The sequence below is a fragment of the Pongo abelii genome, chromosome X (genome assembly GCF_028885655.2).
Source record: "Pongo abelii isolate AG06213 chromosome X, NHGRI_mPonAbe1-v2.0_pri, whole genome shotgun sequence".
Taxonomy (NCBI): domain Eukaryota; kingdom Metazoa; phylum Chordata; class Mammalia; order Primates; family Hominidae; genus Pongo; species Pongo abelii.
Window position 1 is genome coordinate 1398776 of NC_072008.2, and position 27495 is coordinate 1426270.

Consider the following 27495-nt stretch of genomic DNA (forward strand, 5'->3'; position numbering starts at 1 on the left):
GTTTGAGTACCGGGCAGGCAGCAGGGAGAGTCAGGCAGCAGCCGTGAGCAGGTGGCTCCTCCCCGGCTTGCCAGCAGGCTCCGTGCTCCTTGAAGCAAGCGCTCCAGAGGCTCCGGAAGCCACGGCTGGATTGGAGACAAGATGGGATCCTCAGAGGACCACGCCTATCGCCTCCTTAATGAGTACGCCAACGGCTTCATGGTGTCCCAGGTAGGATAAGCTCTGTGGGACAAGGGGGAATAGACTTCCGTTCATCACACTCACGTTCCATTGTTGGGAGTGTCAATCAAGAAAAATGACGAGTCTCCATCATTTTAGGAGGTTTATTTCCCACAGTGAAAGACGTGCACCCACGACGTAGCCTCAAGATTTCCTGAAGCCATGTGCCCAGGGTGGTTGGGGGACAGCGTGGTTCAATACATTTTACAGAGACATGAGACATCAATCAGTATATGTAAGTACATTGGGCCGGGCGTTGTGGCTCACGCCTGTGATCCCAGCACTTTGGGAGGCTGAGGTGGGCAGATCACCTGAGGTCGGGAGTTCGAGACCAGCCTGACACACACAGAGAAACCCCATCTCGACTAAAAATACAAAATTAGCCAGGTGTGGTGGCAGGTGCCTGTAGTTCCAGCTACTCGGAAGGCTGAGGCAGGAGAATTGCTTGAACCTGGGAGGCGGAAGTTGCAGTGAACCGAGATCGTGCCACTGCACTCCAGCCTGGGCGACGGAGCAAGACTTTGTGTCAAAACAAACAAACAAACAAACAACAAGAACAACAAAAAAGAAATAAAGCTTAAATGAAATACATAGGATTACAAACAAGACAATTTTTATTGAACTGCAACTGTTGAAATTTTAAAAACATTTCGTGATAGAGTGGTATATGGAGTAGGGACAGGGGTATATGGAGTAGGGACAGGGGTGACCTGGAGGTTTGGCTGAATTGCTTGAACCTGGGAGGCAGAGGTTGCAGTGAGCTGAGATGGTGCCACTGCACTCCAGCCTGATGACAGAGCGAGACTCCATCTCAAAAAAAAAAGGGTCTCACTATGTTGCCCAGTCTGGCCTGCTGCAAAGGGTCTCACTGTGTTGCCCAGGCTGGCCTGCTGCCCAGTCTGGCCTGCTGGCATCTTGATGTTGAACTTCCAGCCTCCAGAAGCGTGGTTGTTAATTAACCCAGTAAATAATTGTACTGTGCATTTATAATAGAGGAGAGTTTTTTCAGGGTTCACCCACAGGGGAGCAACACCTCATTCCTTTTTTTTTTTTTTTTTTTTTAATTTTTTTGAGATGGAGTCTTGCTCTGTGGCCCAGACTGGATTACAGTGGCATGATCTTGGCTCACTGCAACCTATGTCTCCAGAGTTCAGGCTATTCTCCTGCCTCAGCCTCCCGAGTATCTGGGCTTACAGGCACCCACCACCATGCCCAGCTAATTTTTGTATTTTTAGTAGAGACGGGGGTTTCACCATGTTGGCCAGGCTGGTCTCGAACTCCTGACATCAAGTGATCCGCCCACATTAGTCTCCCAAAGTGCTGGGGTTACAGGCGTGAGCCATTGAAATGTCCAGAACAGGCAAATCCTTCGAGGCGGAAAGTGGACTGGTGGTTTGCAGAGGCTGAGGAGGACTGCGGAGGGAGTCTTTAACGGAGACAGTGTCCCTTTTTGGGGTGATGCAAATGTTCTGGAACCCGGCAGAAGTGGTGGTTATACAACATCACAAATGTGCTAAATGCCCCTGAATTATGCTTGAAAAGGGTTAATGATGGCTGGGCTCAGCGGGGACACCTGTCATCCCAGCGCTTTGGGAGTCTGAAGTAAGAGAATCGCTTTAGCCCAAGAATTCGAGACCAGTGTGGGCAACATAGTGAGACCCCCCATCTCTACAATTTTTTTTTTTTTTTTGAGACGGAGTCTGGCTCTGTCGCCCAGGCTGGAGAGCAGTGGTGCGATCTCGGCTCACTGCAAGCTCCGCCTCCCAGCTTCACGCCATTCTCCTGCCTCAGCCTCCCAAGTAGCTGGGACTACAGTCGCCCGCCACCACGCCTGGCTAATTTTTTGTATTTTTAGTAGAGACGGGGTTTCACCATGTTAGCCAGGATGGGCTCGATTTCCTGAGCTCGTGATCCACCCGCCTTGGCCTCCCAAAGTGCTGGGATTACAGGCGTCAGCCACCGTGCCTGGCCAAAAATATTTTAAAAATTAGCCAGGGCGGGTGGTGCACACCTGTAGTCCCAGCTACTTGGGAGGTTGAGATGGGAGGATCGCTTAAGCCTAGTGAGCCGAGATTATGCCACTGCACTCCAGCCTGGGTGTCACAGTGAGACTCTGTCTCAGAACAAAAACCAAAAACCAGCATTATCGTGAAAGGGGGTTGTGTGCTGACGGTATTTTGAGACATCTGCAACCAATCTCATGTGACTTCAAAATATCTGCGGTTTCTCTCTGTCAGCAGGCCACAGGTTTTTTTGTTTGTTTTTTTCCTTTTTTTTTTTTTTCAGACAGAGTTTCCCTCTTGTCGCCCAGGCTGGAGCACAGGGGTGCTATCTCGGCTCACTGCAACCTCTGCCTCCCGGGTTCAAGCGATTCTCCTGCCTCAGCCTCCTGAGTAGCTGGGATGACAGGCGGCCGCCACCTTGCCTGGCTAATTTTTATACTTCTAGTATAAAAATTTTATACTTCTGGTAGTAGAGACGGGGTTTCACCATGTTGGTCAGGCTGGTCTGGAACTCCCAACCTCAGGTGATCCAGCTCAGCCTCCAAAGTGCTGTGATGACAGGTGTGAGCCTGAGTACAGGTTTCACCACACCCAGATAATTTAGTATTTTTAGTAGAGACGGGGTTTCTCCATGTTGGTCAGGCTGGTCTCGAACCTCTGATCTCAGGTGATCCACCTCGGCTTCCAAAGTGCTGTGATGACAGGCGTGAGCCACCGTGCCTGGCTCCTACAGGTTCCGGTATCATGGCTGTGTTTTGCAAGCACACTCATGGTTGAAGGGAATACCACATCTTAGGAAGAGGTAGTGAAAAATTAGAGTGAAGTCTCTTCTCCTTCCTAGTTTGTAGAGCCCCTGAATTTTATCCCTAGGCCCTCAAGGGTTAGAAATACCTATTCCCCAGCCACCGATACGCAGAGCAGCCTCCGCCTACCGGGTTCAAGCGATTCTCCTGCCTCAGGCTCCCGAGTACCTGGGATGACAGGTGCCTGCCACCACGCCCGGCTAATTTTTTAAAAATTATTTTTATTTATTTTTCTGATATGGAGTTTCACTGTTGTTGCCCAGGCTGGAGTGCAGTGATGTGATCTCAGCTCACTGCAACCTCCGCCTCCCAGTTTCAAGCAATTCTTCTGCCTTAGCCTCCTGAGTAGCTGGGATTTCAGGCGTCCACCACCACGCCCGGCTAAGTTTTTGTATTTTTGGTAGAGACGGGGTTTCATCATGTTGGCCAGGCTGGTCTCGAACTCCTGACCTCAGGTGATCCGCCTGCCTCAGCCTCCCGAAGTGCTAGGATTACAGGCACTCGCCAACACATCTGGCTAATTTTTCTATTTTTTAGTAGAGGTGGGTTTTCTGTTACTGTCCCAGACAACAGTAATTTGCTACCTTTGCCTCGTTTGACCACAGGCCTCCCGCTGGGGCTACTGACTGCTCATTCAAAGCCTGTCGCTGGTCAAGCGGTGTTCAGGGAGGTGGTTTGGTGGGTTCTAAATCTTGGAAGAACACTTACTTTACGGCACACGATACCATGTCATGGGAGTTGTCAGAAGTTTCACAGAACCAGAGTTAATGCAGAGTTAATACCACCTTAAGAGGATCAAACTTAGTACACCCTTAACAGAAACAATTAGCTAATGCAGCTTTCGTAGACCAAGAGTGAATATCACCTTAAGAAGATAACATTTAGTATAACCTTGGCCGGGCACAGTGGGTCACACCTGTAATCCCAGCACTTTGGGAGGCCGAGGCGGGCTGATCACAAGGTCAGGAGTTCGAGAACAGCCTGGCCAATATGGTGAAACCCCATCTCTACTAAAAATACAAAAATCACCTGGGCGTGGTGGCGGGCGCCTGTAGTACCAGCTACTTGGGAGGCTGAAGCAGGAGAATCGCTTGAACCCGGGAGGCGGAGGTTGCAGTGAGCCGAGATCGCACCCCTGCACTCCAGCCTGGGGGACACAGCGGGACCCAGTCTCAAAAAACAAAAACAAAAAAAAAAAAAGTGGGAAGTAGGGGAGGGATAGCATTGGGACAAATACCTAATGTAGATGATGGGTTGACAGGTGCAGCAAACCACCGTGGCACATGTATACCTATATAACAAACCTGCACGTTCTGCACATGTACCCCAGAACTTAAAGTATAATGATAATAATAAAAAAAACTCTTTGGGAGCAGAAAAAAAAAAAAGATCAAACTTAGCGCACCCTTAACAGAAACAGTTAATGCACCTTTCATAGACCAACAGTGAACTTAGCCATAAGAAGATGACATTTAATAGGCCCTTAAAAGAACAATTAATTGAGACAACCCCGAAAGGAATGAATACAACTTTACTGAATAAAACAGAACACAACGCTAATTTAAAAAGGTTAATACGGACCGGGTGTGGTGGCTCATGCCTGTAATCTCAGCACTTTGGGAGGCCGAGGAGGGAGGATCAGGAGGTCAGGAGATTGAGACCATCCTGGCTAACACGGTGAAACCCCGTCTCTATTAAAAATATTTAAAAAATTAGCAGGGCATGGTGGTGGGCGCCTGTAGTTCCAGCGACTCGGGAGGCTGAGGCATGAGAATCCCTTGAACCCGGGAGGTGGAGCTTGCTGTGAGCCAAGATCGCACCACTGTACTCCAGCCTGGGTGACAGAGCGAGGCTCCATCTCAAAATAAATAAATAAAAAAGAAAAAGGTTCATACAACATCAAAGAACAAGAATTAATATAGCTTTTTTTTTTTTTTGTGACCGAGTCTCACTCTGTTGCCCAGGCTGGAGTGCAGTGACAGGATCTCGGCTCACTGCAACCTCCGCCTCCTGGGTTCAGGCGATTCTCCTGCCTCAGCCTCCCGAACAGGTGGGATTACAGGCATGCACCACCATGCCTGCCTACTTTTTGTATTTTTAGTAGAGATGGGGTTTCACTATGTTGGCCAGGCTGGTGTCGAACTCTTGACCTCAAGTGATCTGCTTGCCTCGGCCTCCCAAAGTGCTGGAATGACAGGCGTGAGCCACTGCACCTGGCCTAATATAACTTTAATAGAAAAGGAGCTAATACAAGCTTAGAATAATAAACTTTATGCAGACTTACTGAAACAGTCAATGCAACCTTAACCAAACAGGAATTGATAACAGTTTAACAAAAAAGCTAATACCACCTGAATAGAGTATATCTTAATACAACTTTCATAAGAACAACAACTAATACACTTTGGGAGACCGAGGCAGGCGGATCACGAGGTCAGGAGATCGAGACCACGGTGAAACCCCGCCTCTACTAAAAATACAAAAAATTAGCCTGGCGTGGTGGCAGGCACCTGTAGTCCCAGCTACTCAGGAGGCTGAGGCAGGAGAATGGCTTGAACCCGGGAGGTGGAGGTTGCTGTGGGGCGCTATCACACCACCGCACTCCAGCCTGGCGACAGAGCGAGACTCTGTCTCAAAAAAATAATGATAATAATAATAAACAAATAAATAAAAATACAAAAAAATACAAAACATTAGCCGGTTGTGGTGGCACGTGCGTGTAATCCCAGCTACTCGGGAGGCTGGGGCAGGAGAATCACTTGAACCTGGGAGGCGTAGGTTGCAGTGAGCCAAGTTTGCACCACTGCACTCCAGCCTGGGTGACAGAGCAAGACTCCGTCTCAAAAACAAACAAACAAACAAAAAAGATAGTGGTAGGTCTAATCTGTGTTTCCGTCCCCATGCTGTTGGCATAACGCTAACTGTGAGTATCCTGGAAGACACGTGGTCTCAAGAAACCATCTTTCCCTGTGGTTTGTTTGTAACTTTCTATCAGTAAGGTTGCCTGAGCCTTGGCACCCATCCAAAACGATGTGTGCAAGAAAAGAAATGCACGGATGATTTATTCTTTTTTTTTTTTTTTTTGAGACGGAGTCTCACTCTGTTGCCCAGACTGGAGTGCAGTGGTGCGATTTCGGCTCGCTGCAATCTCCACCTCCAGGATTCAAGCAATTCTCCTGCCTCACCCTCCCCAGTAGCTGGGACTACAGGCTCACACCACCATGCCCAGCTAATTTTTATACCTTTTAGTAGAGATGGGGTTTCACCATGTTGGCCAGGTTAGCCCTGAACTCCTGACCTCAGGTGATCTGCCCACCTCGGCCTCTCAGAGTGTTGGGATTACAGGCATGAGCCACCGTGCCGATTTATTCATTTTTTATAGTTTATGTATTATTTGAAGGCATTACCTGATTACTGCTTTATTTTATTTTTATATTTATTTATTTTATTTTTATATTTATTTATTTATCTATTGAGATGGAGTTTCGCTCTTGTTGCCCAGGCTGGAGTGCAGTGGTGCGATCTCGGCTCACTGCAACCTCTGCCTCCCGGGTTCAAGCGATTCTCCTGCCTCAGCCTCCCTAGTAGCTGGTATTACAGGCGCCCGCCACCATGCCTGGCTAACTTTTTGTATTTTCAGTAGGGACGGGGTTTCACCATGTTAGCCAGGCTGGTCTCGATCTCCTGACTTCGTGATCCGCCCGCCTCGGCCTCTCAAACTGTTGGGATTACAGGCGTGAGCCACCGTGCCCAGCTCTTTTTTTTTTTTTTTTTTTTTTTTTTTCAGACAGAGTGTCGCTCTGTCACCGAGGCTGGAGTGCAGTGGCGTGATCTCAGCTCACTGCAACCTCATCCTCCCAGGTTCAAGCAGTTCTCCTGCCTCAGCCTTCCGAGTAGCTGTGATTACAGGCACGTGCCATCGTGCCCAGCTAATTTTTGTATTTTCAGTAAAGACGCGGTTTCACCATGTTGGCCAGGCTGGTCTCGAACTTCTGACCTCGTGATCTGCCAGCCTCGGCCTCCCAAAGTGCTGCGATTACAGGCGTGAGCCATTGTGCTTGGCCCCACCCTGTTTTCCATAGCGGTGCAACCTCATTTACAAATGCCTCCCGGCTGGGTGCATTAACTCATGTCTATAATCCCTGAGCTTTGGGAGGTGGGTGGATCACCTGAGGTCAGGAGTTCGAGACCAGCCTGGCCAACATGGTGAAACCCCGTCTCTACTAAAAATACAAAAATTAGCTGGGTATGGTGGCTCATGCCTGTAATCCAAGCTACTCAGGAGGCTGAGGCAGGAGCATCGCTTGAACCTGCTAAGCGGAGGTTGCAGTGAGCCGAGATCACGCCATTGCACTCCAGCCTGGCGGACAGAGTAAGACTCTGTCTCAAAAAGAGAGACGGAGGACGGGGCGCTATAGCTCACGCCTGTAATCCCAGCACTTTGGGAGGCCGAAGAGGGTGGATCACTTGAGGTCAGGAGTTCGAGACCAGCCTGGCCAACATGGTGAAACCCCGTCTCTACTAAAAATACAAAAATTCGCCGGGCATGGTGATGGGAGCCTGTAATCCCAGATACTCTGGAGGCTGAGGCAGGAGAATGCCATGAAGCCGGGAGGCAGAGGTTGCAGTGAGCCAAGACTGTGCCACTGCACTCCAGCCTGGGCGATACAGTGAGACTTCATCTCAAAATAAATAAACAAATTAATTAATTAATAAAAATAAATAAATAAATAAATATGCCTGTTTTCCATAGTGGTGCAACCTCATTTGACTCCTCTCAAAAAAAATAATAAATGAATAAGAATATAAATAAAACAATGCTTTCCTCTCCAGCCTGCCATGGTATGGGGTGTTTCTAAGACTGTGGTTCCCAGGAGGCTGAGCGCTGACCTTTTATTTCCACTCATGCTCCAAGGTTCTCTTCGCCGCCTGCGAGCTGGGCGTGTTTGACCTTCTCGCCGAGGCTCCAGGGCCCCTGGACGTGGCGGCAGTGGCTGCAGGTGTTGGGGCCAACGCCCATGGGACAGAGCTCCTGCTGGACATCTGCGTGTCCCTGAAGCTGCTGAAAGTGGAGACGAGGGGAGGAAAAGGTGAGGACACGGGCGTTTTGAAGGAGGCATTTTAAGTAGGCAGCCCACGTGTTCTGTAAAAAGCGAGACCATTTCCATCCTGGCTCACACGGTGAAACCCCGTCTCTACTAAAAAAATACAAAACATTAGCCAGGCATGGTGGCGGGCACCTGTCGTCCCAGCTACTCAGGAGGCTGAGGCAGGAGAATGGCGTGAACCCGGGAGGCGGAGGTTGCAGTGAGCCGAGATCGGGCCACTGCACTCCAGCTTGGGCGACAGAGTGAGACTCTGTCTGTATTTGCAGGTTTGGGGGTCGTGTAGTTTCTGTGGCAGCTACCGACCTCTGCCCTGGGGACGTCAAAGCTGCCAGAGTGTGAGACCCAGGCTGGCGGATTCCTTGAGCCCAGGAGTTCGAGACCAGCCTGGACCACGTATTTTTAGTAGAGACAGGAGTTCGTCATGTTGGCCAGGCTGGTCTCGAACTCCTGACCTCAGGTGATCCACCCGCCTCGGCCTCCCAAAGTGCTGAGATTACAGGCATGAGCCACCATGTCCAGCCTCAATAAGTTATTTTAGACATTCTGTGGAAAGTAATGTACGTTTCCTCTTGAGGCTCATCTGCCTTTGTACTTGCTGCACCCAAACTCCCGATGGGGATTTGTACAAACCGAACCTGACGGGGGTGCTTGCCACCCAGGGTCACCTTTGTGCCTTCCATAGAAGGCTCCACCTGTACGGGTGTTGGCGCTCCAAGGCGGGAGCAAGACCCCATCTCTAAAAAAGAGATGAGGTTGTAATCATGTTGAAATCACGATGTTGCAGAGCTGGGGAGCGTCCGCCGGCAGCAACTCGGAATCTCACTGCTTTTTCCCTTTTTTTGTGTGTGTTTCAGCTTTCTATCGAAACACAGAGCTGTCCAGCGCTTACCTGACCACGGTCAGCCCGACATCACAATGCAGCATGCTGAAGTACATGGGCAGGACCAGCTACCGGTGCTGGGGCCACCTGGCAGATGCTGTGAGGTGGGGGCCGCATCCAGGCAGATGCTGTGAGGTGGGGGCTGCACCCAGGCAGATGCTGTGAGGTGGGGGCTGCACCCAGGCAGATGCTGTGAGGTGGGGGCTGCACCCAGGCAGATGCTGTGAGGTGGGGGCTGCACCCAGGCAGATGCTGTGAGGTGGGGGCTGCATCCAGGCGGTGACCAAGTCTCAGGACTCCCCCCAGGGGCTGGTGAAGAGGCACTGGAGGAGGCCAAAGGGAAGGTTTCTTTTTCTTAGTTTTTTTTTTTTTTTGAGACGGAGTCTCGCTCTGTCGCCCAGGCTGGAGTGCAGTGGCGCCATCTCGGCTCATTGCAAGCTCCGCCTCCCAGGTTCACTCCATTCTCCTGCCTCAGCCTCCCGAGTAGCTGGCACTACAGGAACCCGCCACCATGCCTGACTAATTTTTTGTATTTTTAGTAGAGACAGGGTTTCACCGTGTTAGCCAGGATGGTCTCGATCTCCTGACCTCGTGATGCACCCGCCTACGTGGTGACAGGCACCTGTAGTCCCAGCTACTCAGGAGGCTAAGGCGGGAGAACTGCTTGAACCCAGAAGGCAGAGTTTGCAATGAGCTGAGATTGTGCCACTGCACTCCAGCCTGGGCAACAGAGCAAAAACTCTGTCTCAGAAAGAAAGAAAGAAAGAAAGAAACAGAGAAAGAAAGAGAGAAATACAGAGAGAGAGAGAAAGAGAGAAAGAGAGAAAGAGAGAGAGGAGGGAAGGAAGGAAGGGAGGGAGGGAGGGAGGGAGGGAAAGAAAGGAAATAATGGAAAGAAAGAAAAAGAAAGACAAGGAAGGAAAGAAGGAAGGAAGGAAGGAAAGAAAGAGAGAGGGAGGACCTGGACTCAATAGAAAGGAGTGTCTGGGTGGCCAGGTGCGGTGGCCCACGCCTGTAATCCCAGCACTTTGGGAGGCCGAGGCAGGCTGATCACAAGGTCAAGAGACTGAGACCATCCTGGCTAACACGGTGAAACCCCGTCTCTACTAAAAATACAAAAAATTAGCCAGGTGCGGTGGCGGGCGCCTGTAGTACCAGCTACTCGGGAGGCTGAGGCAGGAGAATGGCGTGAACCCGGGAGGCAGAGGTGGCAGTGAGCTGAGATCGCGCCACCGCACTCCAGCCTGGGTGACAGAGCGAGACTTTGTCTCAAAAAAAAAAAAAAAAAAAAAAGAAAGGAATGTCTGGGTTAAGATAGGGGGTTGTGGAGAAAAAGGTTCTTATTATGTAGATACAATTTTCAGGTAGCAGGCTTCAGAAAGAATAGACTGTTACTGTTTCTTACCCGACTTGGTTCTCTCCTGGATCAGAAAAAAGGAAGGAAAAGGAAGGCGATTCTCTCCAGAATGTAGATTTTCTCCACAACAGATAGCTTTACAGGAGTATTTCAAGCTATGGCAAAGAGAACATGTTTGGGGCTAAATTATTTTTATTTCCTTTTTTTTTTTTTTTTTTTTGAGACAGGGTTTTGCTTTGTTGCCCAGGCTGGAGTGCAGTGGTACGATCTCGACTCACTGCAACTTCCACCTCCCAGGTTTAAGCGATTCTCATGCCTTAACCTCCTGAGTAGCTGGGAGTATAGGCGTCCACCACACCTGGCTGATTGTTTGTGTTTTAGTAGAGACGGGGTTTCACCCTGTCTTTGAGGCTTGTCTCCAACTCCTGAGCTCAGGCTGTCTGCCCCCGTCTTGGCCTCCCAGAGTGTTGGGATTACAGGTGTGAGCCACCACACCCAGCCTTTTATTTTCTTCTTTATCTGTGATGTGTTGTTATGCCAGAGTCAGGTTGGAAACTGAGCTATGTAATATAGGGTTAAATAAAACCCGTGTCACGAGACTTTCTGGTTATAGAGCATTACTCCCCAGACCCCTTAGATAAGAATTTGGGCAAGGAACAAAGAGGTCAGGTGTAACAATTAAGTCCTCAGGTTTAAACAATTAAGCAACAGCTGGCCAGGCGCGGTGGCTCACGCCTGTAATCCCATCACTTTGGGAGGCCGAGGCAGGTGCATCACCTGAGGTCACGAGTTTGAGACCAGCCTGACCAACATGGTGAAACCCCATCTCTACTAAAAAATACAAAAATTAGCCAGGCGTGGTGACGGGTGACTGTAATCCCAGCTACTCGGGAGGCCGAGGCAGGAGAATCACTTGAACCCGGGAGGTGGAGATTGCAGTGAGCCGAGATCGTGCCATTGCACTCCAGCCTGGGCGACACAGCGAGACTCCGTCTCATAAAATAAAATAAGGCCGGGCGCAGTGGCTCACGCCTGTAATCCCACCACTTTGGGAGGCCGAGGCGGGTGGATCACCTGAGGTCACGAGTTCGAGACCAGCCTGAACAACATGGTGAAACCCCGTCTCTACTAAAAATACAAAAATTAGCCAGGCGTGGTGGCGGACGCCTGTAGTCCCAGCTACTTGGGAGGCTGAGGCAGGAGAATGGCGTGAACCCGGGAGGTGGTGATTGCAGTGAGCTGAGATCGTGCCATTGCACTCCAGCCTGGGTGACAGAGCGAGACTCCGTCTCATAAAATAAAATAAAATAGTTAAACAACAGCCTTCCCTCTCTTTTCTTAGAGAAGGAAGGAACCAGTACCTGGAGACGTTTGGCGTTCCCGCTGAAGAGCTTTTTACTGCCATCTACAGGTAACACCCATCACTTTGAAACCAACAACCCATATAAGATTCTGTTTATTTTTAAAGGACTTAGGAGACTCAATCCATTTACTCAAATGGCACAACCCAGGAGGAAGTTGCCATTTAATTTAAAATAACATCCCCCACCCCCACTACTACCCCAGATTTTGCTCGTCTGATGTTTAAATTGATCAGATTCCTGAGGAGGTGCAACTTGACCCTTCCTTCCAAAGGACTACTCACAAACTCAGTGTTTATGTAGAAAATGGAGGCACGGGCCGGGCACAATGGCTCACACCTGTCATCCCAGCATTTTGGGAGGCCGAGGCGGGCGGACCACCTGAGGTCAGGAGATCAAGACCATCCTGGCCAACATGGTGAAACCCCGTCTCTACTAAAAATACAAAAATTAGCCAGGCGTGGTAGCGGATGCCTGTAATCCCAGCTACTTGGCAGGCTGAGGCAGGAGAACTGCTTGAACCTGGGAGGTGGAGGTTGCAGTGAGCTGAGATTGCACCATTGCACTCCAGCCTGGGCAACAAGGGTGAAACTCCATCTCAAAAAAAAAAAAAAAAAAAGGAAAGAAAAGAAAATAGAGGCCCAGTTTTTGATTTGTTCAGAGGTGAAGGTGAGGCCAGCTGAGACCTCAGCTCTTCACTTTGCTTTGTGGACGTGGGCACAGCTTTGGCCTTTGCCTGAAGCTCTTACCTAGAATTCCCAGATGGAGGTGAATTGATGGGCCCGTCCGGTGTTCCAACTGGCTGAGGCACGGAGTAGGGAAGGGTATGAAGGACAAGGAGATGGCTGAGTGGTTTGCCTGCCCCCGAACCTCTCCTCTCCTCCCCTCCTCTCCCCTCCCCTCCCCTCTCCTCTCCTTCCCTCCTGTTCCCTCTCTTTTCCTCTTCCATCCTCCTCTCTTTCTCTCCTTTTCCTTCTCTTCTCTCCTGTCTTTTCCTCTCCACCTTCCCCCTCCTCTCTCCCATCTTCCCTCTCTTGTCTCCTCTCTCTTCTCTCTCCTTCCCTCTCTCCTTTCCTCTCCTCTCCTTTTCCCTCCCATCCCCTTTCATCTTCCTTCTCCTCTTTTCCTCTTCCTTTCTCCTCTCTTTCCTCCTTTCTTTCTCTTCCCTTCTCTCCTCTCTTTTCATTTCCACCTCTCCCTTCCCCTCACTTTGCCTACCTCCTCTCCCGTCTTCTCCTTTCTCTCATCTCTGTTTTCATGCCCCGTGTTTCCCCTCCTTTTCTCCTCCTCTCTTCTCCTTGGTCTGCTTTCCTTTCCCCCTTTTCTCTCTTTCTTTCTTTCTCTATCTTCCTTCCTTTCTTTCTTTCTCCTTCCTTCCTTCATTCCTTCCTCTTCCTTCCTTCCTCTCTCTTTCTATCTTTCTTGCTTGCTTGCTGTCTCTTTTTTCCTACCTTCCCTCATTTCTTCCTTCCTCCCTCCCTCTCTCCTTCCTTCCTTCCCTCCCTCCCACCCTTTCTCCTTCCCTCCCTCCCTTCATTCTGTCCCTCTGTCCCTTGGTCCTTCTTCCTTCGTCCCTCCAACCCACCCTCTTTCATTTCCTCCCTCCGTCACCCATCTCTCCCTTCCTTCCTTCCTCTCTTTCTTTCTTTCTTTCTTTCTTTCTTTCTTTCTTTCTTTCTTCCTTCCTTCTTTCCCTCCCACCCTCCCTCCCTCCTTTCTTTCTTTCTCTTTCTTTCTTTCTTTTTTCTTCCTTCCTTCCTTTCTTTTTTGTCTCTCTTTCTTTCTTTCTCTGTCTTTCTTTCTTTCTTTTTTCTTCCTTCCTTCCTTTCTTTTTATATATATATATATACATGTGTACGTATATGTGAATATATGTATCTGTTTAGTGGGCACAAGTACCCGGGTCTTCCATGCTTACATGTTGCAGCGTGGAGCCTGGGCTTTTAGTGTACCCATCACCTGAATAGTGACCCTGGTACCTGAGAGGCAGTTTTTCAGCCCTCGCTACTCTGAGGCAAACCCCTGCAGCAGAGAGGACAGGAGGAGAGAGGGAGCTGTGGGGAGGAGGAGCAGGAAACGCTTCCAGCACCAGAGCCCTGTCCACCTCCGTCTGCACCTTTCCCTCTTGGCCTCTTCCCCAGGATGTGTGCACCTCCCACCCCCTTCCTGGATTTGTCCTCTGGAGCTGGGCTCTGTGGATGGGGAAACATGTTATTGACCTTCTTCTTAGAAAACATCTAAACTCCTCTTCGGATAGAAATCCCTTCCCATTCAGCGAACAATCGTCCGTTCTGAATCAACTCCAGGTTTCCCAGAGCTGGGTACACTTTGCTGGCTGACCTACGGTTCCCCCATCCCGAATGACTTCCTGTTCCATTTCACAAATGCAAGCCTTCCAGGTGCACCTGTGGGGTAGAGCTCCGTTCTCAACAGGGGGTTATGTACGCCCTTGCTCTGGACGCTTCCCCGGATCCTCACCCTCTTGACAAGCGTGGTTTTGCACGCCAGGTCCGAGGGCGAGCGGCTACAGTTCATGCTGGCTCTGCAGGAGGTCTGGAGCGTCAACGGGAGAAGCGTGCTGACCGCCTTTGACCTGTCAGTGTTCCCGCTTATGTGTGACCTCGGTGGTAAGTACCCCTCACCCCTAATACCTCGGAGGTGTGGCTCCTGTTCTGTATGGGGAATGTGTTATAAATGCCTTTTATTTTCTCAATTCTGATGCTTGGTAAGTACCCCCTGCCCCCAAAACCTCAGAGCTGTGTCTCCTGTTCTCTATGGAGACTGCGTTAGCAATGTCTTTTTTTTTTTTTTTTTTTGAGATGGAGTCTGGCTCTGTCGCACAGGCTGGAGTGCAATGGCACGATCTCAGCTCACTGCAATCTCCACCTCCATCTCAAAAATAAATAAATAAATAAATAAAAGGATGTGTTCATGTCCTTTGCAGGGACATGGATAAAGCTGGAAACCATCATTCTCAGCAAACTATCGCAAGGACAGAAAACCAGACACCGCATGTTCTCACTCATAGATGGGAAATGAACAATGAGAACACATGGACACAGGGAGGCGAACATCACACACCAGGGACTGTCGGGGCCTGGGGGGCTGGGAGGCTGGGGGAGGGAGAGCATTAGGACAAATAGCTAATATAAATGAGGAGTCGATGGGTGCAGCAGACCACCATGGCACGTGGATACCTATGTAACAAAACTACATGTTCTGCACATGCAACCTAGAACTTAAAGTACAATAAAAAGAAAAAGAAAAAAGACCAGACAGGGTGGAAGGACCCAAGTTCCTGGGTTGGACCCTTCACGGGACAATGGTGTGTGGAGGGTGAGCGACGTCTCTCAGGTTCATCTCTGAGGGTCAAACAAGCTGTGTCCCCTTCCAGGTGGGGCTGGAGCTGTGGCTAAGGAATGCATGTCTCTGTACCCTGGATGTAAGGTCACCGTTTTTGACATCCCAGAAGTGGTGTGGACGGCAAAGCAGCACTTCTCATTCCAGGAGGAAGAACAGATTGACTTCCAGGAAGGTGTGTTTGTGTCTGTGGGGAAGCAGAGACGTGTCTCACGGCTTCTCCAGGGGGGCTGGATGCTTCTGGGAAATGATGAGGATGTGATGTGGTTTCCTTCTCGCTCCTGACAATACCCTCAAGTCAACACTGTCTGTTATTCATGGTGGATGGAAAGCTGGGTGTAGGCATAGTTTTCTTACAATTATCATTATTATTAGTTTTGATACAGAGTCTTGCTTTGTCGCCCAGGCTGGAGTGCAGTGGTGCAACCTCAACTCACTGCAACCTCCATCTCCTGGGTTCAAGCAATCCTTGTGCCTCAGTCTCCAGAGTAGCTGGGATTACAGGCAGCCACCACCACGCCCGGCTAATTTTTTATTTTTACTAGAGACGGAGTTTCACCATGTTGGCCAGGCTGGTCTAGACCTCCCAACCTCAGGTGATCCGCCCATCTCGGCCTCCCAAAGTGCTGGGATTACAGGCTGTAGTGCAATGGTGCAATCTCAGCTCACTGCAACCTCCCCGTCCCGGGTTCAAGCAATTTTCCTGCCTCAGCCTCCCAAGTAACTGGGATGACAGGCACCCGCCACCACGCCCGGCTAGTTTTGTATTTTTAGTAGAGACGGGGTTTTACCCTGTTGGCCAGGCTGGTCTTGAACTCCCAACCTCAGGTGATCTGCCCACCTCGGCCTCCCAAAGTGCTGGGATTACAGGCATGAGCCACTGTGCCCGATCGGGTAAATTCTTTAGTGGTGAATTCTGAGATTTTGTTACACCTGTCTCCCGAGCAGTGTGCACTGTACTCAATGTGTAGTCTTTTCAAAAACTTATTTTATTTTATTTATGTATTTTTGAGACAGAGTTTGCATCGGTCGCCCAGGCTGGAGTATAGTGGCACAATCTCGGCTCACTGCACCCTCCATCTCCCCAATTCAAGCAATTCTCCTGCCTCAGCCTCCTGAGTAGCTGGATTACAGTGCCTGCTACCACACCTGAGTAATTTTTGTATTTTTTTAGTAGAGACAGGGTTTCATCATGTTGGCCAGGCTGGTCTCGAACTCCTGACCTCAGGTGATCTGCCCACCTCAGCCTCCTAAAGTGCTGGGATTACAGGCGTGAGCCACCGTGCCCGGCCTTTCTTTTTCTTTTTCTTTTTTTTTTTTTTTTTGAGAGTCTTTTTTCCCTCACCCACCTCCCACATTTCACCCTGAGTCCCCAAAATTCACTGTATTATTCATACACCTTTGCATCCTCATAGCTTAGTTCCCTCTTATAAGTGAGACCATCTGATACTTGGTTTTTCATTCCTGACTTACTTCACTTAAAACAGCGGCCTCCAACTCCATCCGAGTTGCTGCAAAGGGCATTATTTCGTTCCGTTTTATGGCTGAGTTGTATTCATTCCATGGAGAAAACACCAGATGTAAATAGCTTGCTCATGGGAGGCTGAGATGAGATCTGAAGGATGAGAAGAACCCGGTTTGTGTGAAAGAAACAACCTTGTTGGCTGGGCACAGTGGCTCACACCTGTAATCCCAGCACTTTGGGAGGCCAAGGCAGGCAGATCACAAGGTCAAGAGATCGAGACCATCCTGGCTAACACGGTGAAACCCCGTCTCTACTAACAATACAAAAATTAGCTGGATATGGTGGCGCGTGCCTGTAGTCCCAGCTACTTGAGGCTGAGGTAGGAGAATCGCTTGAACTGGGAGGCGGAGGTTGCAGTGAGCCGAGATCCCGCCACTGCACTCCAGCCTGGCGACAAAGTGACACGCCATCTTAAAAAAAAAAAAAAATAGAGCATTGTTTTAGGAACAGTCAGTGCATGCCGAGGTCCTGAGTTGGAAAACGCTTTAAGATTTCCTATTACAGCGTCTATTGTCCTGTCTTCATGCTACTCTCTAAGAGTGTTACGAGTTAAGGTCCAGGCCCGGCACGGTGGCTCACGCCTGTAATCCCAGCACTTTGGGAGCCCAAGGTGGCGGATAACGAGGTCAGGAGATCGAGACCATCCTGGCTAACACGGTGAAACCCCGTCTCTACTAAAAATACAAAAAAAATTAGCCGGGCGTGGTGGCGGGCGCCTGTAGTCCCAGCTACTCAGGAGGCTGAGGCGGGCGAATGGCGTGAACCCGGGAGGTGGAGCTTGCAGTGAGCCGAGATTGCACCACTGCACTCCAGCCTGGGTGACAGAGGGAGACTCCATCTCAGAAAAAAAAAAAAAAAAAAAAAGAGGTAAGGCCCAGTGCAGTGACTTGTTTGTCATCCAAGCACTTTGGGAGGCTGAGGTGGGTGGATCACTTCAGCCTAGAAGTTCAGCACCAGCCTGGGTAACATGGTGAGAACCTGTATCTACAAAAAAAAAAAAAAAAAAAAATTAGCCAGGTGTAGCAGTGCACACCTGTGGTCCCAGGTGTTCGGGAAGCAGAGGTGGGAAGATTGCTTGAGGCTGGGAGGTGGAGGCTGCAGTGAGCCATGATCGAGCCACTGCACTCCAGCCTGGGCGACAGAGTGAGACTCTGTCTCAAAAATAGAAAAAAAAAAAAAGAGTTTGTAGCAGGGCTTGTTGGTTGGATAGGACCTGAGAGAAAATGTTTTTTTGTTCATGGTTTTGCAACCTCAACAACTGTTAGGATACCTTATGGTTTAAAGGGAAGCATCCAGGCTTGAAATCTGGAAGCCTGTATGTGACTTCCGTTTACCATGAGACTCCAGGAAAACTGCCTAACTTCCGTGACACACAGTCATATCATTTCCTTTTTCTTTCTTTTTTCATTTTTTTTTGAGACTGAGTTTTGCTCTTGTTGCCCAGGCTGGAGTGCAATGGAGGGATCTTGGCTCACTGCAACCTCCACCTCCCAGGTTCAAGAGATTCTCCTGCCTCAGCCTCCTGAGTAGCTGGGATTACAGGCATGCACCACCACATCCAGCTAATTTTTTTTTTTTTTTTTGAGATGGAGTCTCACTCTGTTGCCCAGGCTGGAGTGCGGTGACAGATCTCGGCTCCCTTCAAGCTCCACCTCCCAGGTTCACGCCATTCTTCTGCCTCAGCCTCCCAAGTAGCTGGGACTACAGACACCCACCACCACACCCAGCTAATTTTTTGTATTTTTAGTAGAGGCGGAGTTTCACTGTGTTAGCCAGGATGGTCTCGATCTCCTGACCGCGTGATCCGCCCACCTCAGCCTCCCAAAGTGCTGGGATTACAGGTGTGAGCCATCGTGCCTGGCCTTTTTTTGTATTTTTACTAGAGATGGGGTTTCACCATGTTGACCAGGCTGGTCTCAAACTCCTGACCTCAGGAGATCTGCCCGCCTTGGCCTCCCAAAGTGCTGGGATTACAGGTGTGAGCCACCACACCCAGCCTTTTTGTATTTTTAGTAGAGATGGGGTTTCATCATGTTGGCCAGGCTGGTCCCAAACTCCTGACCTCAGGAGATCTGCCCGCCTTGGCCTCCCAACATGCTGGAATTACAGGTGTGAGCCACTATGCCCAGCCTTTTTGTATTTTTAGTAGAGATGGGGTTTCATCATGTTGACCAGGCTGGTCCCAAACTCCTGACCTCAGGAGATCTGCCCGCCTTGGCCTCCCAACGTGCTGGAATTACAGGTGTGAGCCACTATGCCCAGCCTTTTTGTATTTTTAGTAGAGATGGGGTTTCATCATGTTGACCAGGCTGGTCCCAAACTCCTGACCTCAGGAGATCTGCCCGCCTTGGCCTCCCAACGTGCTGGAATTACAGGTGTGAGCCACTATGCCCAGCCTTTTTGTATTTTTAGTAGAGATGGAGTTTCATCACGTTGGCCAGGTTGGTCTTGAACTCTTGACCTCAGGTGATCCGCGTGCCTCAGCCTCCCAAAGTGCTGGGATTACAGGCATGAGCCACCGCGCCTGGCCTTTTTTTTGTATTTTTAGTAGAGATGGGGTTTCACCATGTTGACCAGGCTGGTCTCAAACTCCTGACCTTAGGAGATCCACCCGCCTCAGCCTCCCAAAGTGCTGGGATTACAGGTGTGAGCCACCGTGCCCAGCCAGTCATATCATTTCTGCAGTGAGGGGTGTGGCCAGGGTCTCCACGACTACCTTCAGTTTCAATAATTCACTAGAAGGACCCACTGAGCTCAGAAAAGCCATCCTACTCATAGTTATATTTATGACAATGAAAGAATACAGATGCATATCAGCAAAGGAGAAAGGAGCATGGGATAGAGTTCGGGAGAAATAACACGTGAGCTTCTGGTTGTCTTCTCCCAGTGGAGCTGTGGACAGCAATTAATTCCCCCAAAAACAAGGTTTGACGACACACACCACTCACTGCCAGCCTGAAGAGCCTCCGTAAGCCCTGACATCCAAGGTGATCCTGTTGCTCAAAGCTCCTATAGTAAACCCCACTGTTAGTACAAACTATCCTGGGTGGCCCAGAGACCCAGCTGAACAAAGATACCCTTGTGGGGTAGGACATTCTTAGAGATTAGACTTGCCAATAAAATGCCAATCCTCTCTTTAGAATGTGGAGGGTTTGGACAACACAGGCCTGCTGAGTTAACCCCCGCCCCCCTTTTTTTTTTTTGAGATGGAGTCTCGCTCTGTCACCCAGACTGGAGTGCAGTGGCGTGATCTAAGCTCACTGCAACCTCTGCTTCCCAGGTTCAAGCAATTTTTTGCCTCAGCCCCCTAAGTAGCTGAGATTACAGCCGCCCATCACCATGCCTGACTAATTTTTTGTATTTTTAGTAGAGACAGGGTTTCACTATCTCGGCCAGGCTGGTCTTGAATTCCTGACCTCGTGATCCACCTGCCTTGGCCTCCCAAAGTGCTGGGGATTACAGGGGTGAGCCACCGTGCCTGGCCTGAGTTAACTCTTTTTTTTCTTTTTTCTTTTTTCTTTTTTTTTTGAGATGGAGTCTCGCTCTGTCGCCAAGGCTGGAGTGCAGTGGTGCGATCTCGGCTCACTGCAACCTCCACCTCCCGGGTTCATGCCATTCTCCTGCCTCAGCCTCAAGAGTAGCTGGGACTACAGGCGCCCGCCACCATGCCTGGCTAATTTTTTTGTATTTTTAGTAGAGACAGGGTTTCACCGTGTTAGCCAGCATGGTCTCAATCTCCTGACCTCGTGATCTGCTTGCCTCAGGCTCCCAAAGTGCTGGGATTACAGGTGTGAGCCACTGAGCCCGGCCTTTTTTTTTTTTTTTTTTTTTTTGAGACGGAGTCTCGCTCTGTTGCCCAGGCTGGAGTGCAGTGGCATGATCTCAGCTCACTGCAACCTCTGCCTCCTGGGTTCAAGCAATTCTCTGCCTCATCCTCCCAAGTAGCTGAGATTATAGGCGCCCACCACCATGCCCAGCCAATTTTTGTATTTTTAGTATGGATGGGGTTTCACCATTTTGGCCAGGCTGGTCTTGAACTCCCGACTTCGTGATCCACCTGCCTCGGCCCCCCAAAGTGCTAGGATTACAGGAATGAGCCACCGCGCCTGGCCTGAGCTAACTATTTACTGCACAGAGCTCACCAAGATCTCTCCCAAGACTGGCACCTTATAATTTTGCGGGAAAACTATGACGAGACTTGAGTGTTTGACATTGCACACACATAAAGGGTCAGTCTTGCGTATTTACTTTAAATGTGGAGAACAGGTCTTGACTGTAGGTTCAGTTCAACTCATCAGTTAGGAGCTGTTTACCGAATTCCCAGGGACTCCTGGAATCCGCAGCTTTGGGTGATATCAGCAGCTGTACTTTTGCAGGGGACATCAGAAAGAAAGAAAGAGATAACATGGGCCAGGCACAGTGGCTCACGCCTGTAATCCCAGCACTTTGGGAGGCTGAGGCGGGCAGATCACCTGAGGTTGGGAGTTCGAGACCAGCCTCAGCAACATGGAGAAATCCTGTCTCTACTAAAAATACAAAAATTAGCTGGGCATGGTGGCACATGCCTGTAGTCCCAGCTACTCAGGAGACTGAGGCAGGAGAATCGCTTGAACCCAGGAGGCGGAGGTTGCGGTGAGCAGACATAACACCATTGCACTCCAGCCTGGGCGACAGGAGCAAAACTCCGTCTCAAAAAAGAAACAAAAAACAAAAAGAAAGAAATCATATTATGATTTTTTTTTTAGAGGAGAAGGAGAGAAAGAGGCCACACTTATCATTCAGTATTTTCTTATCTTTCTCCTGAGCCTTTTTGTTTTTCAAGTCTAGGTCTGCAGGTCACTAGCCTGGAAAACCTGGGAAAGGTTTGACCCATTCAGGTGACCTTTTGTGCCTGGAATAGGTTTAGTCAAATGGGATTGGATTGCAGGCTGACCTCAGGGTGCCTGCCCTGTGTTCCAGGGGATTTCTTTAAAGACCCTCTTCCGGAAGCAGATCTGTACATCCTGGCCAGGATCCTCCATGACTGGGCAGACGGAAAGTGCTCACACCTGCTGGAGAGGATCTACCACAGTTGCAAGCCAGGTAAGTTGTGGGGTTTGCATTTCAGCGTGTGCTTGTGACTTGGGGCAGAATTGCAGGAGTCACATTCAGAAGGCAGACACTGAAATCATCCCAAAGGTAAGTGTAGACATCCTGCCCAATGGCTTTCCTTTTAGATAACGACCTGCAATAAATAGGGTCCTAATTTCTATTCTATTGATAAAACCACATAAAGATGGAAAAAGTGAAAGGTCCTCTGAAACTTCAGTGGCCTCATTTTGATGAAATTCTTTCAGAATTAGGCTAGTATTTGTGTGTGTGATGAGGACAGTGCCCCACTGACTTCTGAGGTCCACTCATCCTGATGGTTCATGAGGATGTGGGCACAGCCTCTGTGTGTGTGTTGTGGACAGTGTCCCAGTTCTCCTGTGAGGTCCACCCATCCTGATGCTTCATGAGGATGTGGGCACAGCCTCTGTGTGTGATGGGGGCAGTGTCCCAGTTCTCCTGTGAGGTCCACCCATCCTGATGCTTCATGAGGATGTGGGCACAGCCTCTGTGTGTGATGGGGGCAGTGTCCCAGTTCTCCTGTGAGGTCCATCCATCCTGATGCTTCATGACGTTGTGCACACAGCCTCTGTGTGTGTGATGAGGACAGTGTCCCAGTGTGCTGTGAGGTCCACCCATCCTGATGGTTCATGAGGATGTGGGCACAGCCTCTGTGTGTGTGTTGTGGACAGTGTCCCAGTTCTCCTGTGAGGTCCACCCATCCTGATGCTTCATGAGGACGTGGGCACAGCCTCTGTGTATGTGTTGGGGACAGTGTCCCAGTTCTCCTGTGAGGTCCACCCATCCTGATGCTTCATGAGGATGTGGGCACAGCCTCTGTGTGTGATGGGGGCAGTGTCCCAGTTCTCCTGTGAGGTCCATCCATCCTGATGCTTCATGACGATGTGCACACAGCCTCTGTGTGTGTGATGAGGACAGTGTCCCAGTGTGCTGTGAGGTCCACCCATCCTGATGGTTCATGAGGATGTGGGCACAGCCTCTGTGTGTGTGTTGTGGACAGTGTCCCAGTTCTACTGTGAGGTCCACCCATCCTGATGCTTCATGAGGACGTGGGCACAGCCTCTGTGTATGTGTTGGGGACAGTGTCCCAGTTCTCCTGTGAGGTCCACCCATCCTGATGCTTCATGAGGATGTGGGCACAGCCTCTGTGTGTGATGGGGGCAGTGTCCCAGTTCTGTGAGGTCCATCCATCCTGATGCTTCATGACGATGTGCACACAGCCTCTGTGTGTGTGATGAGGACAATGTCCCAGTGTGCTGTGAGGTCCACCCATCCTGATGGTTCATGAGGATGTGGGCACAGCCTCTGTGTGTAATTGGGACAGCATCCCGGTGTCCTGTGACGTCCATGCATCCTGATGGCCCATGAGGACGTGGGCACAGCCTCTGTGTGTGTGATGGGGACAGTGTCCCAGTTCTCCTGTGAGGTCCACCCATCCTAATGGTTCATGAGGACGTGGGCACAGCCTCTGTGTGTAATGGGGACAGCATCCCAGTGTCCTGTGAGGTCCATGCATCCTGATGGTTCACGAGGACATGGGCACAGCCTCCATGTGTATGTTCGTGATGGTGTCCCAGTTCTGCTGTGAGGTCCACCCATCCTGATGGTCCATGAGGACATGAGCACAGCCTCTGTGTGTGTGTTGGGGACAGTGTCCCAGCTCTCCTGTGAGGTCCACCCATCCTGATGCTTTATGGGGACGTGGGCACAGCCTCTGTGTGTGTGTGATGGGGACAGTGTCCCAGTGTCCTGTGAGGTCCATCCATCCTGATGGTTCATGAGGACATGGGCACAGCCTCTATGTGTGTGATGAGGACAGTGTCCCAGCGTCCTGTGAGGTCCACCCATCCTGGTGATCCATGAGGACGTGGGCACAGCCTCTGAGTGTGTGATGGGGACAGTGCCCCGACTGTCCTCTGAGGTCTGGCTGTCCTTATGGTTCACTGGGACTTTGGCACAGTCTGTCTGTGTGTTTGTGTGTGATGTGGACTGTGCCCCTCCCTTTCTAGGTGGTGGCATTCTGGTAATTGAAAGCCTCCTGGATGAAGACAGGCGGGGTCCTCTGCTCACGCAGCTCTACTCTCTGAACATGCTTGTGCAGACGGAAGGACAGGAGAGGACCCCCACCCACTACCACATGCTCCTTTCTTCTGCTGGCTTCAGAGACTTCCAGTTTAAGAAAACAGGAGCCATTTATGATGCCATTCTAGCCAGGAAATAACTTTTTCTTGTGATCTGGAACTACCGTCAAAGCACACAAGACATAATAATAAAGAGATGTATCTCCAGTGGCTTCTTGTTCTTGGTGTTCACACAATAAGTGACTGGAGGCTTCTGTGCACAGGGTTGGACTGCTTCTACTTTGTAGATTATTTCCCAGGCTTTACTGAGGACCACGCTGATGGGGGTGTGAGCTCAGCTTTGACATTGACTGTAGGCAAAGTTTTGGTCCTCTTCATGCAGTAACATGGGACTGCAGTGTTCACCTTGAGGAGTGTCTGTTAGAAGCTTCACCCGGAACAGAACTTTGGCACTGGTTTTGGACGTAGCAACTATAGGTGTCTATGAAATATGAGGTTCTCCTTTCAGGCTGCCTTGCACAGCTCTGTGACTCATTAGTGATGCCATTTCAACAGTGAGAAAGGTGAGGCTTTCTGTCTCTCTCTCTTTCTGCCTCAGACAGTCCCGTCTGTCTCTCCTGTATGGATCTGTACTCAGATATTTTCATGTAGCCACCATGAGAACACAGCCATTTGCCACCAGATTAGATCACGCCCCATCTGTGGATACAGAGAAATCAGCAGAAGATGCTACAGAAGAGGAAAATATTTCCCTCCTACCAATCTCATACCCATTTCTCCCTGGGCCTCTTCCACGATATCAACAAGGTTTTCTACTTCTTGTTTTCCTCTAGTGTACATTTTAGATTATTTTGGTACTTTCTTTACTCTCAGTCTAAACATTTTTTTTCAACTAAAAAGATGAGAAAACACAACAAAATGGAATAATCGTCAAAGCAAGTTGTTGTGGGTTGAATTCTGTTCCCCAAAAGATATGTCCAGGCTGTGGCCCCTGGAACCTGTGAATGGGATCTTATTTAGAAGTAAGATCTTTGCTGATGAAATCAAGTTAAGATGAGGCCATTAGGTTGAGCTCTAAATCCAATATGACTGATGTGCTTATAAGAAAACAAGAGACACAGAAACACACAGAAGAGAGGGGAAAATGCCACATGAGGACACAGACACAGGTGAGAAGGCCACATGGAGACAGAGGCAGAGACTAGAGTGATGCGGCCACAAGCCCAGGGACACCTGGAGCCCCCAGGAACTGGGAGGTGCAGGAAGAGTCCTCCCCTAGAGCCTCTGGAGGGAACATAGCTCTGAGACATCTTGATCTCGGAATTCTAGTTTGCAGCACTGGGCAAATTTATTATTATTATTATTGTTATTATTATTATTATTATTAATTATTTTGAGATGGAGTCTCGCTCTGTTGCCCAGGCTGGAGTGCAGTGGCGTGATCTCGGCTTGCTGCAAGCTCCGCCTCCCAGGTTCACACCATTCTGCCTCAGCCTCCTGAGTAGCTGGGACTACAGGCACCTGCCACCACACCCAGCTAATTTTTTGTATTTTTAGTAAAGACACGGTTTCACCATGTTAGCCAGGATAGTCTCGATCTCCTGACCTCATGATCCTTCTGCCTCAGCCTCCCAAAGTGCTAGGATTACAGGCGTGAGCCACCGTGCCTGGGCAGCACTGGGAGAATACAAATTCCTTCTCCTTAAGCCCAAAGTTTGCAGTCATTAGCTATGGTGGTCCTAGCAAACTCATCTACAAGAAAGGTAAGGAATGGTGTGCACATTTCAAATTTTAAGTTTGGAAAAACACAAGAGAATCTGCTTCTTTTTGCAATGTCTAATCTGTTTAAAAGGCATCTTTCACAGAAGAGAGAGAGAGTGATTCGGGAATATTTGCAGAGTTGCATGACACCTTTTAAAATTAGATTAAACAGGAAGAAAAGAGACTCAGGGACATCTTAATTCTCTATTGAGGAGTTCTCATAAACTAAACGGTCTAATTTCAAAATGTTCAAGCTGAAGTTTGGAAATGAACTCTTTAGAAAAACATGCTTATGTCAGTTGCTGGGAGTTGCAGCTTGTGGTCATCCCCAAGAATGTCCATTCACCACAAGTCCATGGAGGCCTGATTCATGCCAAGAGTAGTAGAGTCCAGTCCTTCAGGGTGCCCTGTGTGCCCTGCTGCAAATAGGACTTTTTCCTGGGTATTCGATGATGCACAGGCAACTAATTATAGGGGAACCCTTATTTAATAAGGAATGAAGATTTTATCTTCTTATTTATTTTTCAGAGATGTGGTCTTGCTCTGTTTCCCAGGCTGGAGTACAGTGGTACAGTGATAGCTCACTGCAGCCTCCAACTCATGGGCTCAAGAGATTCTCCTGCCTCAGCCTCCCTAGTAGCTGCGACTACAGGCTCAACTAATAATTTTTTTTTTTTTTTTAGAGACAGGATCTTGCTATGTTGCCCAGGCTGTTCTCAAACTCTTGGCCTTGAGTGATTCTCCTGCCTCAGCCTCCCAAAATGCTGGAATTACAGGCATGAGTCACTGCACCTGGCCTATTTCATCTTTCTAATTCTTGCCCCATCAACGCCCTGTCAAATTTTCTTCACCCCAAGTAACAGAACTTTATTTATTACCACAATTATCTGATCTAATGGAGTTCCCAAGCCCCTATCAGCTTTTATTTTTTATTTTTTTATTTTTATTTTTATTTTTTGAGATGGAGTCTCACTCTGTCGCCCAGGCTGGAGTGCAGTGGCATGATCTCGGGTAACTGCAAGCTTCACTTCCCGGGTTCATGCCATTCTCCTGCTGAGTAGCTGGGACTACAGGTGCCCACCTCCCACACCCGGCTAATTTTTTTTGTATTTTTAGTAGAGACAGGGTTTCACCGTGGTCTTGATCTCCTGACCTCATGATCTGCCCACCTCGGCCTCCCATAGTGCTGGGATTACAGACGTGAGCCACCATGCCCGGCCCCAAGCCCCTATCAGCTTTTATTTTTTATTTTTTTATTTTTATTTTTATTTTTATTTTTTGAGATGGAGTCTCACTCTGTTGCCCAGGCTGGAGTGCAGCAGCATGATCTCGGATCACTGCAAGCTCCACCTCCCGGGTTCATGTCATTCTCCTGCCTCAGCCTCCCAAGTAGCTGGGACTACAGATGCCCGCCACCGCGCCTGGCTAATTTTTTTGTATTTTTAGTAGAGACAGGGTTTCACTGCGGTCTCGATCTCCTGACCTCATGATCTGCCCACCTCGGCCTCCCAAAGTGCTGGGATTACAGGCGTGAGCCACCATGCCTGGCCCCAAGCCCCTATCAGCTTTAAAGAAAACTTCAGTTTTTAAAACTAAGATCCTGACTTTCCTGCATGGTGAGTGCCGAGACATTCCTCCCTGACGGCTGATCCATGGAGGAAGGGCTAGGGTCTGACTTGGGAACTGCCTCCCTGTCTGGGCAGAGAGGAGGACCAGAGCAGGCAGGGTCTTCCATCCCAACTGAAGGGGTTAGAGGTGGGAGATGGTCTCTGTCCAGACTGACCCTTTTGATGCTGGAGCCTGGCGGGTTTTCCAAGTCCCCATCCATGTGGTAGACATGGCTATGGTGGGCATTGTTCATTGCCATCCTGTCTTCCTTCATATTCAGGGATCCTCTTAGAGACAGCCAAGGAGTCTCCATTAGTATT

General features: G+C 49.5%; 1 protein-coding gene across 3 annotated transcripts; it reads left to right on the forward strand.

Annotated features, from left to right (window-relative positions):
* On the forward strand, window positions 1-24013 carry LOC129047217 (acetylserotonin O-methyltransferase). 3 transcript variants are annotated; one of them, XM_024241564.3, is made up of 9 exons: window positions 142-210; window positions 7941-8115; window positions 8988-9117; window positions 11713-11781; window positions 14240-14358; window positions 14676-14757; window positions 15124-15266; window positions 21576-21698; window positions 23735-24013. In XM_024241564.3, the coding sequence occupies exons 1-9, from the start codon at window positions 142-144 to the stop codon at window positions 23944-23946; spliced, it is 1122 nt and encodes a 373-aa protein (XP_024097332.2). In that variant the 3' UTR covers window positions 23947-24013. The 3 variants fall into 3 exon arrangements, with proteins under 3 accessions (XP_024097333.2, XP_024097334.2, XP_024097332.2); XM_024241565.2 differs by lacking the exon at window positions 14676-14757 and having other exon boundaries at window positions 1-210; window positions 15126-15266; XM_024241566.3 differs by lacking the exons at window positions 14676-14757; window positions 15124-15266 and having other exon boundaries at window positions 75-210.
* The last annotated feature ends 3482 nt before the right edge of the window (window positions 24014-27495 follow it).

Bases quoted from the DNA above. Each gene is read 5' to 3' on its own strand.
- LOC129047217 (XM_024241564.3), top strand. From the start codon at position 142: ATGGGATCCTCAGAGGACCACGCCTATCGCCTCCTTAATGAGTACGCC. The intron at 9,118-11,712 runs GTGGGGGCCGCA...CTCTTTTCTTAG, and splicing joins CACCTGGCAGATGCTGTGAG to AGAAGGAAGGAACCAGTACC. The intron at 21,699-23,734 runs GTAAGTTGTGGG...CTCCCTTTCTAG, and splicing joins CTACCACAGTTGCAAGCCAG to GTGGTGGCATTCTGGTAATT.